We start from the raw sequence: 14157 nt of genomic DNA, 5'->3' as shown, positions 1-14157 counted from the left end.
AACTTCAAGAGGTAAGGAACAGTTTGTCTGGGCCACATGGGGGCTATCTAGAGGACTCTGGAGTTGTTGGGCCTGATCTTTTGTATGACCCCAGAGAGGAGAGGAGGAAAGGCATACAGTGGAGGTGCATTCCATTTGAGGAGGAAAGCATCTCCTAGAGAGCAGGGTGCCAATCCCACTCTCGATCACAAGTGTGGGCACTTGGCATTTTGGGTTGTTGCAAAGAGGTCTATAATTGGGAACCCCCAGAGTTTGAATATGCTCTGTGTATCCTGGTTTTCCTTTCCCATTTATGGTCCTGGGAGAATTTTCCATTCAGCGCATCTGAAGTAGTGTTTTGGCATCCTGGTAGGTAGGAGGCCGAGATGTTGATGTTGTGGTTGATGCACCAAGTCCATAGTAGCACGGCTTCTGTGCATAGGGAGTGTAACTGTCCCCCTCTTGTCAGTTTATATAAAACATACAAGCGACATTGTCTGTCACAACCTTTATGGCCTTGTCCCTGATCATGGCTAGGAAGTGTGAGCATGCATTGTGGACTGTCCACAGCTCTAGCAGGTTTATGTGTAGTGTGGATTCGAATGGGGACCAGTGGCCTCGGATCATGTAGTTGTGCAGATGTGCACTCCCTTCCCCAATCTAGCAGGGAAGCGTCCATTCGGAGTATCATCGATGGAATGTTCTGTGTGAAGGAGACTCCTGCCCAAACGCTGTTTAGTTGAGTCCACCAATGTAGAGAGTTTTTTTTATAAACTTTGGTTGGCATCATATGATGTTTGTTTATGCTGTGTCTGTGAGGAATATATACTGTCCTGAGCCAGCCTTGCAAGCATCACATGTGCAGTCTGGCATATTTGACGACAAATGTTGTTGATGACGTGGCCTAACAGTTGGAGGCAGATCCTGGCCAATATCAGGGGGCTGGCTTGCATTGTTGTGATTAGATTGACTAGAGTAGTAAACCTGCATTGGGGCAGTGAAGCTGTAGCTTCCAGAGAGTTGAAATAGGCCCTGATGAACTCCTGTCTCTGCACAGGTGTGTTGATTTTTGTTTGTTTATTTGAAGACCTAGATGTGTGAAGAGAGCTACTGTCTTTTGGATAGCTTTTAGTGCTTCTTCTCAAGTTGAAGCTTTGAGTAAGCAATCATCGAAATAGGGGACTATTATGACCCCTTGTCTGCAGAGGTGAACAGCAAACTGCACAAGAACTTCTGAGAACATTGATGGAGCAGTGGATAGTCCAAAAGGGAGTACTTTGTCCTGGAAATGATCTGTTGCCAGAAACCACCTGTGTGAGGGATGTATCATTATGTGGAAATATGGGTCCTGGAGGTTGAGGATAGAGAACCAGTCCACTTTCTAGTGCTGGTTGTGCAGGAGTGCCCCCCAATCTAGCAGGGAAGTGTCTGTTCTCAACCATTTTTGCTGAAACTTTCCCCAAAAAACCCCTCAGCCTGAGGCAGGCACGCACCACAGCAAATTTCAGCCAGAATGGCTAAAATTTGGCGAAGTTGTAAAGAGCTGAAAACAGCATCTTATAATTGGAAGTGTTGGGCAATTGTAACTACAGGGTTTGCTACATGTCACCTATAATTTATATTACAATAGTACCAAGAAGCCATGACCAGGAATGGGGTTTCATTATGCTAGGTGCTGTACCAACACAAGGGCAGACATGGTCCCGGCTAAATTCTGTTGTAATGGCTTAGTACAATGCTTTAAAGGAAAATTAAACAAACAGACTGTCACCCTAAATCCAAAATTGCACATGAAATAATTTGAAATAAATGTGTTTAAATGAAAGTGTATATTTAAATTGAAAAACAAATGTATTCTACAGTATCTGAATGACTCTCTGAGAAACTCAAAGCATTGTTTTACAGAATACATTTTTGTATAAATGTTTCTCTCTGTATTTAAAAAGATATACCTTAATTTATTGAATATCAGAATCTAAGAAAGAAAGAAAATTAGACTCCTACAGCATGTAATATTTTGCTGTTAAGATAGGAATGGTTTCAGTACTCATTTTCACACAGTTATGGGAAATCTTCAGACATTTAAAAATTGAATGTAGCCAGAGCACTGTTTTCTTTTAGTTGTATACTGCTATCTTACTGCTTTTAACATCAAATGAAATTCAAACATCATAAAAGGTTATTTTCATAAAAACAGTGTAAATGTAGCAATAATCTTATAATAACTGAACATAAAGATAGAAAATTTTAGGAAACAGCTGCAGCTAACTAAAAGCAATTTTCTTTTGAATGAAACTTCATTTAATGCCTCGATTTTTCTTGTAACAGTACCACTAAAAGAAGCTGTGTTGACTTCCAATACCCTTAAAAACAGATGGAAGTCTTTTTTTCCCTTAAAACCAGAAAAATAATTTTCAGTATGATTTAATCAACACCTACCAGTATCTTGTTTTACAAGATAAAAAATACTATCTATAATAACAAGTTTAATATAATTGTAAGCTAAAGATATTTAGTACGAAATTACCCTATAAATTCCATATTAGCATATAGATTAAAAATTGCTTTGATATGCAATGATCTCTGAGACAACTGTTAACATAACAGACATATACAAAAACTGTATTGGGTTAACAATTAAATACAGATAATATGTAAGTTCATAGTCCATAAGGAATTCTTTAAACTCATTTATTTTTGATATCATACAGTGTGATTTATATGCACATTCTTGGACAGGTAACTGCAGGTTAATTGCCTTAAGTAACCTAGCATACCTGAGGTAGTCTGCAGTGTGCATATTTACTTACAGGTTATTCCTTGGTCAAACGTAAACACTATATAACTATGATAGCAGTATTAATATAATCATTAGGCTCATCTTTACTGGCATGCGAAAAGATTAAATTAGCTACAATAAATGTGGGATTACTTTAGATTAGTTGCAGTGCATTTCTGTAAACGTGCCTTTCATTTTAGGAGGGGTTGCTGGAAAAAATATGATGTCTAGGCTTTTATAGTCATAGCCTTTCAAAGGTCTTCCACATCTACCATCTTAGATGACTGTTATAAAACTTTGTTTGAACTAAAGTAACCTACTTTAAACCAAGTAACCTCATCTAGTTTTGTGAAAAGAAGGTGCCAAAGCTGAGTGAAACAGTCTTCACCCATCTAAACAATAGTGTGTCCTTGTAAAGTAATAAACAGAACTGCATGAAACACATTATTTTCACTATCAAAATGTGAAATTGTACTAAATAAAAAAATTACAATGACAAGTGACGTGCTCCCATCTCCAAGTAGAAAATATTATACAAGGCCTGAGCTTTCTAAGTTTAAGAGACCCTAAATAAAGAGTGGGACTGGATGGCTCAGGACGTTGGTAATAGGATACAAAGCCAGACCATGTTAACTAAAATTTATTACCACTGATGGCTGTTTGGTGTCCTATAGGCAGAGTCCCACATTTTTCGCAAATGTCAACTAACACAATATAAAATGAAAAAGAATGAAAAACTCACCCTGCAGCTCCTGCCTTGCAAGACTGGGCCTGGCTCCCTAAGCGTTGTGACCTGGCACATGGGGTCAGAGTGCTACTAAGATAGGCACGTGCAAGTCACAGCGTCCACAGAGGGGAGCTGGGGCCAGTCTTGTGGTACAGGTGCCACTGCTGTGGGATGAGTGTAGGGTGGGCTCACTCTCCAGGGTCCCCTTCCAAAAACAATCTTTTCCGGAATTATGTTTTATCACCGCAGGAGTAATAAAACAAAATTCCCCCAAAATAAAATGAAAAGGTATAAAAAATAAAAGGAATTCCAATGAGGCTCTACCTACAGGAAGAGAGCTTGGTAATCTCAGGCCAATTTCCAGTGGTCAGGTTTCTACATCATCAAATCCAAATGGCAAACTTGTTGGCATACAGAGCAGAGATGCTAAGGAATAAATGTGAAACAGACTAACCTATCCTTTCACACCTACAGGTGGTTCCTGTAATTCAGGGCTTATGCAAAATGTCAGGATAGAGTGGAGAAACTTATATTGCCAATTCCCTTTCCTGTTAATCAAGAACTTCAGTCACCAAGACGATCAATCCAGAACCCTTCACAAACACCAACTTAAAATAAAAAATGTAGAACTCTCACACCCCGACACCATTTCCTGGGTTCTTTTGCCCGTGTTCTATAACTAACGCCTCACTGGGCTTGGGTGGACCAAACGAGGAACCATTTCTGCAATCAAGGGTCCCTCATAGAAAGTGCCCAGTTTTTCAATGTCAGCAGACCCCTCCTTTTAAAATCAGAGTACTGTCAGCTTGGTTAAACGTGCACAATCAGACAGATGAGCAAAGCTCGTCTTTAATCAGACTGTGGATGGAGAGAACTTTATTAGTCCCTGATCTTGTACTAAAGAGCATGAAGTGAAAACAGATAGCTATAGGACAGGATTCCTATTCCCTCCTGAGAATTATTGCAAGGCAAACCAACATAAATGAGACTGAACATCTCAGTCTTGATTTACAATTTTTGCACAATTTATTTTCCTGCCTTATTACACCCTTCCCAGCAAAAGAGGATCAGTGAACCAAAATGTTTGCAACCAATTTCCTCATTTCTCCAAAACATGGTAGAATTGAAGCCCAGATCTAGGGAAACAGACTCTACTGCCTCTTATGCTGAAAGAAAAGGTTTTTTGTTTTTTTGTTTTTTTTTTTATAACAATACTGTTAGAAGCAAACCTGAAGAGGGGTCTCGGAAGGTAGCAAATGAACTGTTCATGTCTGAACCAACAATAAGACACAGGACTTTTAGACAATGTCTAAGTGCTGGTCACGATCAGATTCCAAGAGTGAGAAGAGAGGAGAAAGATCAGCCAACTAGGGTGAGATGGTTTCAATTGGTTCTCAAAAGCCAAATGTAGATTCTATGAGTATACATACTAACTGCCTTAGAAATGCTGATGAGTAGGGACAGCTGACTGTAGTAACATGAGCAGCAACACAATAATGTACAGGTTTCAGTATGCATCCGATGAAGTGAGCTGTAGCTCACGAAAGCTTATGCTCAAATAAATTGGTTAGTCTCTAAGGTGCCACAAGTACTCCTTTTCTTTTTACAATAATGTACCTGATTCTTCTGAGCTCTCATTGCATCAACTTCATACTCAGCATACTGTGGATCCTGGGCAGGGTCATTGACATCTTTTAAATCTCTAGTACTCTGAAATTTGAAAAAAAGGATAAAAAACACCATAAGTTGAACTTTCAGTGCTTTAACAGAATACTTACTAAAGAGTCTGAGGAACATAATACAGGTCATTCAAATGCATGCAAGAAAATAAGCATTTATCATCCATCACTCACATAATTCAATGCAATATATTCATTTGCGAAGCAGCAAACTTAGTATTTAGGGCACAAGAGTCATCCCCAACAGTTTGGTCTTTTCTGCAGGTGCAATGGACGTTCCTTAGTGGTCTATCAAGTAAAAAAACCAAACAAACATACTATCTGGGCCCATGGAAGACAACCTCAGCTCTCTTTTCTGGATCCTGTATGCGAACAGTCATGAAAGATAGCAAATTCTTCTCTGCCTGTGACATTCTTTCTATCACCTCAGATTAACTCTGCTCACTTCCTGGTTTTGGAATGGATATAAGCATTCATGCTTCAGAGCACAAGCCAACCTCTAATTATGACGAATGAGGAAATGTCCACCATGGACAAATTATTCCATAAATGTTCACTACAGGGTTTCTTGCACCTTCCTCGGAAAGAGCTGGTATTGGCCACAATCAGAGACAGAATTCTGGACTTGACAGATCACTGGTATTGATCTCATATGGCCATTCCTATATTGGTGTTCAGACACACCATTGACAGACCTGTTAAAGCAAACTAAAAATATATGCAAAAAAACCAATTTATTTGAGCATAAGCTTTCATGAGCTACAGCTCACTTCATCGGATCCGAAAGCTTATACTCAAATAAATTGGTTAGTCTCTAAGGTGCCACAAGTACTCCTTTTCTTTTTGCGAACACAGACTAACACGGCTGCTACTCTGAAATCTAAAAATATATGTACTGTGAGATTTAGAAAACTGTACAGCACAAAGTGTGCACTTAACAGAACTGGATGTTTTCCTTTTCCTGAGTGAGGGACCATGACCTCTGGGTCATCTTGTCTTCCAGATTTGCTCCCCACCTTGTGAAGTTTGCTTCTGTAGTGAGTATGCAAGGGTATAGAGTGGTTGGGTTAGCTTTCTGCAAGTTACTTGCATTTACCTATCCCTAATGGGACATCTGGGAATGACACTTAATTTTGCACTGCATCTGGTAAGGTTCTATGTCTTCATGGGTCCATAATTCTGATGCATGGCACCAACCATTCTAATTGCTGGAGACAACTGGCTATAGTTGACAGCTGCCAGGAAATGGCTAATACGATTCTCTGCACTGGTCTCAAAAGTTCTTGATTTTGAACACTTGGTATGTCTGAATCTTTTCCGCCATCTGGTAAATTATGTTAGTCAGTTTCTCTGGACAGAGCACTGACTGGGATGTTGTCTGTTAACGAATATACTTGCAATCTGAACTTTGCTGTGACTACTACAAGCCATTTCTTAGGACTCTGGGTGCAGAGGGTAGATCAAAAGTAACATTCCTTGTGTGGGAATTGTAAGTTCTCATACACAAATATCATTTTGTCTTCCCCTTGCTGAGAATTCTGTTGATTTGGGAAGAAAGTGTGCCCAGTCTTCATTGGAAGTTTCTCCTCCATATAGATCTTATTTTTAGTAGAAGACTAGTCTCTACTTGAATACCTTTGGTATGGGTAGTGACTAACAGATTGTGATGCTGGCTTTGATAGTGAGAGTTAGTAATTGAGAAAGCAGGGAGGCCCTATTTTTTTTTTTAATTTCCCCCCAAAAGCCTCACACCTGCAAGTCTGGATGCAAAGGGTGTCTGCAGGGATGACTGATTGCTATTCATGGGTATGAACATGGGTGCTTTTGTAGCTACTGAGCCACTGTTCTTGTCACAAACACCAGGGCCCAAGAAAAATTGCCAGATAAAAGACATTTTGCATACTATTGCAAGGACTTGACCAGAATATGAACCCAAGACCTCTTGCACTCAAGCAAGTGCCTAGATGACAAGCCACTTGCTTGCCATTGGCTAGGTTTTCCTTCTTAAATACAGGGAATACTTGTGGCCTTAATGGATAGTTAAGGTTTTGAAATTTCATTGTACTTTCCTCACTCTTATGGTCTATGGGATCTTTTGGAAGGAAGTCCCCTTCCTAAGGGAACTATGTCTTAGTTCAACACTTCATTTTAACCAGAAGTACCCATCTAGATTTTATGAGGTGTCCTCACAAGAAGGTGAATACGGAAAAACATGTACCTCATTCTGCTTGAAGGGGAAGATATTTATTACAATTATTGTTATTAATGAGTTCCTTTTGAGTCATTGTCTTCCTGTCCTAGGAGAGGTTTTTGCCTACTTGTTTATAGGAAGGACGTAGCATACTACTCAACCTGATCTCATACTATTTAACTGAGGAGAGATACTGGGACAAATACCTGATTGTGGATACAGCCCACTAGATTGCACTGGGTGCCTGAATGGAAGCCTGCCTGCTTCCCCAGGATGACCCACACCCATTTGTGTACTTCAGGAGAGACTGAGTACCATTCTGGGTTTTAAATCACTAAATGAGGAGTTATTGTGAACATGGGAGATTACTTATTTACCCCTCCCTCGCCCCAGTAATTCCATGATGGTGAAGCTGCATGGGGAATTGAGTCCTATTATATCTCTATTTTGGGTACACACTTCCTAGAGTGCATCATATGTTTTAATGAGGAGCCAGCCTATAGAAAGGTGAAGAAAAACCCATTCCCATCCTTCAGATTCTAAGCCTCTTTCCCTAACAGAGTAAGGGTCCATGGACTGAAAACCAGACAGGCACAATTCTTATTACGCTGCTTCATGGGACAGGACCTCACAGATATAAGATACTTCTGAGGGCATTCTGCGCCAAAAAAATTAGTAAGTAATTGAGAAAGCAGGGAGGCCCTATTTTTTTTTTATATTTCCCCCAAAAGCCTCACACCTGTAAGTTTGGATGCAAAGGGTATCTGCTGAGATGACTGATTGCTATTCATGGGTATGAACATGGGTGCTTTTGTAGCTACTGAGCCACTGTTCTTGTCACAAACACCAGGACTCAAGAAAAATCCTTGCACAATATTTTTAAATTTTGCAAGTTTTATTTGTTAATTAATAAATGCAAAGGCTTCAGCAAGGCAGTGAGGAGCACAGGCCACTGGTTGTACGAAGGAGGGAGATCAGCCTTCCCATCCCTCAGCCCCCAGACACAGACTCAGTGGTGAGGCTGCACCCGACCCTGACACAGCACAAGGCCTGAGCCTGCCCCAGAAACACCCTGGCGCCCTGCCCCTCTGCGCCAGGCACACCAAGTGTGGGGCAGACAGGCTCTACCAGGCAGGACCCAAGCATGGAGGGGCTCAGTGCGGGGTCATCTAGGTATGTGGTGAGAAGATTCTGTGTGGGAACATCTGGGTGCAGGAGGCTCAGTGGGGGGATCTGGATGCACAAAGACTTGTTGCGGGGGGTCCAGGTGCAGGGGCAATGGGACTCTGTAGGGGCTTCCAGGTGAAGGTGGTTGGGGCTCAGAGGAGGGGTCTGGATGCTGGAGGAGTGGGGCTTGGTGGGGTGGGGGTCTGGGTGCCGCTAGTTGGGAGTCAATGGTGTGGGGGGTCTCGATGTGGGGGCTCAAGGTGGTGCAGGGGGGTGGGGCTCGTTAGAGTGGCGGTCTGAGTGCAGGGAGCTCAATGCAGGGTGGTCTGGGTGCAGGGGGGCTCCAGATGCAGGGGTTGAGGTTCAATAGGGTGAGCTTCGGGTATGGAGAACTAGGGGGGTTCTGGGTATATGGAGCAAGGCTTGGCAGGGGTGTGTGGGTATGGAAGGTCCAGATGCAGGGAGGCTGGACGGAAGGGGGAGAAGCTCCCTGACCCTGCAGTGGAGGAGCGATGGGGGAGGAAGCAGTGGCAGAGGGAGGGCTTGTGGCAGCAGGGCATAGTGCAGCCTGGGAGGCTCCAGAAAAGCTGCCTATAGCATGTCTTGAATTTGAATCATGCTTGCAGGGCTTCTCTACTTCTGGGGGATGGGAGGAGATGGAAGCCCACTTGAGGAGTGCTATTTCAGATAAACGAGAGGATTAAAGCCTCAGTGTTCAACTGATTCTTCAGCTGAGAAGAGGGAATGAGGAAGTTGAAATTAAGTCACTACTACACAAAAGCAAATAAAAATTAAGTTATAAATAAAATGCTCAGGAGAAATCAAACTGCAAACTGGCTCTGCTGCCAGCAGCAGAAATTCTGATGGCCTGAGCTGAAGGCAGACCTTTAGTCCTGCAGTTTCCAGCAACAGTACTGGACTGCCTCTGAATTCCACAGATGGAAGTCATTACTCATCTGTTCTGAATGAAGAAAGGAGCTGTTAAGCAAAAATAAAAATACATACCTTAGGTGGAAATGTTTTCTCATATATTTTTTTCCACAAATCCACAGGTGTATGTGCATGTAGTTTTCCAATATCACGGTCAGAGGCGGGTGGTGGTCCTAAAGATCACAGCAGGATATAGAAGGGCATCAGCATGTTGTCCCAACAATACTGAAATTACCATATCATGTCAAGCCAATGATCCTTCTAGTATAGTATTCTGTATTCAACAGTGACAAGTGGCAGATGAACTTGAAGAAGGTGTAAGTCCCCCATTATGAAATTAACTGTGTAAGACTTTACAATAAGGTATTTTCTTCTTGACCCAAACCAGTTATCAATTCACAACTAGAATTATGAAGCCCAAAAGCCCTTAAAATTTTTATCTTAACTAGTGTAACTGCAGAGGCTATTCTTAGGAATATAAAATTTTAACCTTTCTTTTAAGTTTGCTAAGCTATTTGCCTCAATAATGTAATGTAGCACTGAGTTCCACAGGTTAAATTAATTTTGTATAAATTAGTATTTCTTTTTTATCTGTTTTAAACTTGTTTCCTCTCATTTTAATAAGCTATTTGAGCAACAAAAATGTTGGACAAGAAGTTCACCAACCTATTTGATTTAGAGAATCCAATCCTGCTGGGATAAACAATGGTTTATTCTGATCCACTGATACGGATTTGCTAAACAGATTAAAAAAAAAACAAACCAAGTTCATATTAGTAATCAAACTATTGTCAAATAGTTACACTATATAGGCCAAAGCTAAGCTTTATATTTGGCTCCAAATACACCTAAAAAACATGATCAAGGGTGGTTGGTGGTGGCTTGTGGTCCTCTCCACTACTACTTTCTTTAGGGACCAAAAATCCTTAAGAACATAGGGAGTTCCATCTGCCTTGTGTTAAGCTGCCAAGGCCCAAGAGTAAGACTTCAAGAGTGATAATCTTCTACAGATGGTATCTTTGGAGAAAATATATTTTGATGACTTTTAGGCTGAAAACCTAGCTTTGAAAAGACATTTACAAATAGCCAACAATAAACTGTGTGCAAAACTGTCAATAGTAGGGGAGAGTAGTTGTTACCTTCTGTCAAAGCCAAATGCCAAATGATTAATAAGAACACGGGCTTTCAGCAGGAGGGCCTCAGATTTGCTGGTAAACTGAAAGAAATTAAAGAATAAAGCACGTTATGCTCTTTCCTCACAGAAATTTGTAACGTAAATTAGGTTTTGTGCAAGTGAGGATTACAGCTAGAGAAACTGGGCTACAGTCTAACATCAGGGCTTCTCTATACCAAAAATACTACAGCAGCAGTGCTTCACCACTATAGTGCTTCAATGTAGATGCTACCTACACCGATGGGAGGGATTCTCCTATTCATTTAGGTAATCCAACTCCTCGAGAGGCATGAGCTAGGTCGCTGGTAAAATACTTCCATCAACCTAGCACTGTCTATACCAGGGGTTAGATCAGCATAGCTATGTCTCTTGGGTTTGGATTTTTCACACTCATGAGAGATGTAGGTATAACAACGTAAATTCCTAGTGTGGACTAGGCCTCAGTTACAGTAGTGCAAATTAATTGCTTCATTAGAGTTACTCCCAATTTACAGTGGTATTTGACATACAAATCTGCCCCACTTTGTTTAAAGGACTAATGTATTTGTCAGTGACTACAGATGTCAAGAAAGACAAAATGAAAAAGAACAGAAGATGGAATTCTGTAATATCGTATGGGCTCACATTTTTGATTTATTCAGTTTAAACTTAGAGAGACAGACCTTTTGCAAAAAAGACTAATGAATTATTAAAACTTTCAACTATAGTGAAAATTGTCCAGAATGCCATGAACATGGAGAGCTGTAATGTAACGAACAACTACAAACATGTTCTCTTGGGACTTAAATCATATGATAAAAAGCAGTTTTACAGTCAGTGGCAGGATAAGGTTTGATAGTACAAATTACTCGGAAGAGGGTTCCTAAAATGCTTTTTCAAGCAGCATCCTCTCTCAGCTTCTGACTTGTTTTTCAACAACAAACCTATATCTTCTAGGGCCAAGTCCTATTCTAATGAAGAAAAGAAACTGTTACCTACCTCTCTGTAACTGTTGTTTTTCAAGATGGTTTCTTTCAACTGTAGGTGTGCACCTTCCTCATGTACAGATTTGGGAGAACTTTTTCCCTCAGCGATACCCCTTGGGACAACTTGAGAGCCCTTCTGTCACCATATGACACTATATGCTGGTATAAGAGGGTGGAGACACTTCCAACCCTTGCAGTTCCTTCATACCAGATAGATTCCGATAGAGAGAGAAAGGAAGGGGGGGCCATGGAATGCACATGTGCAACACATATCCAGGAACAACAGTTACAGAAATCTAGGTAACCATTTTTTCTTCGAGTGCTTGCACATGTCTATTCCACTGTAGGTGATTCATAAGCAGACAAACATGGAAGTGGGCTTGGAGTCTCTTTGAACAGTGACTGTAGGACAATGCATCTGAAATTGGCTTCATCCCTGGACTGATGGGAAATAGCATAATCAGAAGCAAAAATGTGCGCTAATGACCAAGTCGCTGCTTTACTATGTCTATGATCAGCTCTTGCACCAAAAAAGCAGCTGAAGTTGTCTGTGCTCTAGTAGAACAAGCCAATACTCTAGCTGGTGGGGCTATATTAGCCAACTGGTAGCATGTACAAATTCACAAAGAGATCCAGGATGAGATTTTCTGAGTGAAAACTGGCTGGCCTTTAGCCTTGCCCAAAACCGCAATGAACAACTGCATGGAAGATTTAAACGAGTTAGTATGCTCCATGTAGAAAGCTAAGGCCCCTCTCACATCCAGTCAGTTAAGTCTCTCCTCATCTCTATGCACATGGGGTTTTGGGAATAATGTTGGCAAACTGATTGCCTGTTTAACATGAAAATTAGAAAGTACTTTTGTGAAAAAATTTGGGCGAGGGAAGAGATAAACATGATCTTTATGGAAAACTGTATAGGGAGGCTCTGACACTAAGTATCTCAACTCACCCACCCTTCTGGCTGAGATAATGGCAACATTGAAAGAGGTTGAACAGAGAGCAAATTTCAAGGGGTTCAAATGGTGGTCCCATCAGCTTTGCTAGGACCAAGTTCAGATCCCAAAGAGAGACAGGATCTTGCACATGCAGGTACAATCTGATCAAACCCTTCAGCAACTGGATAGCAACGGGGTTGGAGAAAAGGGATCTACTATACACCAAGATATGGAAGGCTATGATAGCTGCCAGATGTACTCTTACAGAGCTAATTGCCAATCTCTGATTTTTTAGGTATAGGAGATAATCCAGCATGAGGTTCAGCGGTGCATGCTCTGGGAATACGCCTTTCTGCCGGGACCAAATGGAGAAGTGCTTTCACTTAGCCAGGTAAGTGCCCCAGCTGAGGATTTTCTACTATTGAGAAGTTTCATAGTAACAGCCGTGTTAGTCTGTATTCACAAAAAGAAAAGGAGTACTTGTGGCACCTTGAGGTGCCACAAGTACTCCTTTTCTTTTTACTATTGAGAAGCAATTCCTAGACATCGTTAAAACAGGATTTCTCCAAACGCATTAACCATGTAGTATCTACGCCATCAGGTGGAGGTCTCATAGGTTGGGATGGAGCAGGCAACTATGGTCCTGAAAAATCACATATGGCTCCGGCAGGAGAGAGAGCAGAGGCTTGATTGACAAGGTCTGTCTTAACCATACAGACAAGGGTAGCCTAGAATTCCTCCTTAAGGAAGGGGTTAAGAAGCTCAAATAACCTGGTTGGCATCTGACCAAAAGGACCAACGGGGAAAGAAGATACTTTCAAATCTTAGGGGTGGGGCGGGGCAGGCTAGGCTTTGTTGGTATGTTCTCTGGGGAAAGCAGAGAAGCATCAGGTCAAAAAACTCCTTCTCCTATAAACCATCCTGTACAAGTCTCGGATATTACAAGTAAGTAAATAAGGCAAGGTTCATTAGATTACCTTTTGTTTTCAATTTGTGAATTTTCCCTTTGCCGGGGGGAGGTTTATCCCGGTTTTTTGTAACTTTAAGGTTTTGCCTAGAGAGGAATCCTCTGTGTTTTGAATCTGATTTCCCTGTAAAGATTTACCATCCTGATTTTACAGAAGTGATTCTTTTCCCTTTTCTTTAAAATAAATTCTTCTTTTAAGAACCTGATTGATTTTTTATTGTTCTTAAGATCCAAGGGTTTGGGTCTGTGTTCACCCGTACCAACTGGTGAGGATATTATTCTCAAGCCTTCCCCAGGAAAGGGGGTGTAGGGCCTGGGGGAATATTTTGGGGGAATAGGACTCCAAGTGGTCCTTGCCCTGGTTCTTTGTCTAAATCACTTGGTGGTGGCAGCATACTGTTCAAGGACAGGGCAGAATTTGTGCCTTAGGAAAGTTTTTAACCTAAGCTGGTAAAAATAAGCTTGGGGTCTTTTATGCGGGTCCCCACATCTGTACCCCAGAGTTCAGAGTGGGGAAGGAACCCTGACAAGGTCAATAGAGCCAAGTACAATTGCTGTTGAGGCCATGCCGGTGCTAAAGGGATGAGACGAGCATGGTTTGTTTGACTCTGAATTGGAGGGAAGACATATGGAAGTGGGGGGATCCTTTCAGGGTAGCAGAAAA

At 41.4% G+C, this 14157-nt stretch overlaps 1 protein-coding gene across 2 annotated transcripts in view; it reads right to left on the bottom strand.

Annotated features, from left to right (window-relative positions):
• The window catches only part of DYNC2LI1 (dynein cytoplasmic 2 light intermediate chain 1), a 67335-nt gene that overhangs the window by 15302 nt on the left and 37876 nt on the right, over positions 1 to 14157 (bottom strand). For both annotated transcript variants that reach the window (XM_078852286.1, XM_073339097.1), the window contains 4 exons: positions 10592 to 10668; positions 10119 to 10189; positions 9528 to 9625; positions 5103 to 5195 (listed from right to left, as the gene is read on the bottom strand). In XM_078852286.1, coding sequence (XP_078708412.1) covers positions 5103 to 5195; positions 9528 to 9625; positions 10119 to 10189; positions 10592 to 10668 — 339 coding nt within the window. The remainder of the gene's footprint in view (positions 1 to 5102; positions 5196 to 9527; positions 9626 to 10118; positions 10190 to 10591; positions 10669 to 14157) is intronic.

Source organism: Lepidochelys kempii, chromosome 3, assembly GCF_965140285.1.
Source record: "Lepidochelys kempii isolate rLepKem1 chromosome 3, rLepKem1.hap1, whole genome shotgun sequence".
Lineage (NCBI taxonomy): Eukaryota > Metazoa > Chordata > Testudines > Cheloniidae > Lepidochelys > Lepidochelys kempii.
Note: the sequence above shows the minus strand (reverse complement) of the source record. Positions and strands in the feature narration are given on the sequence as shown.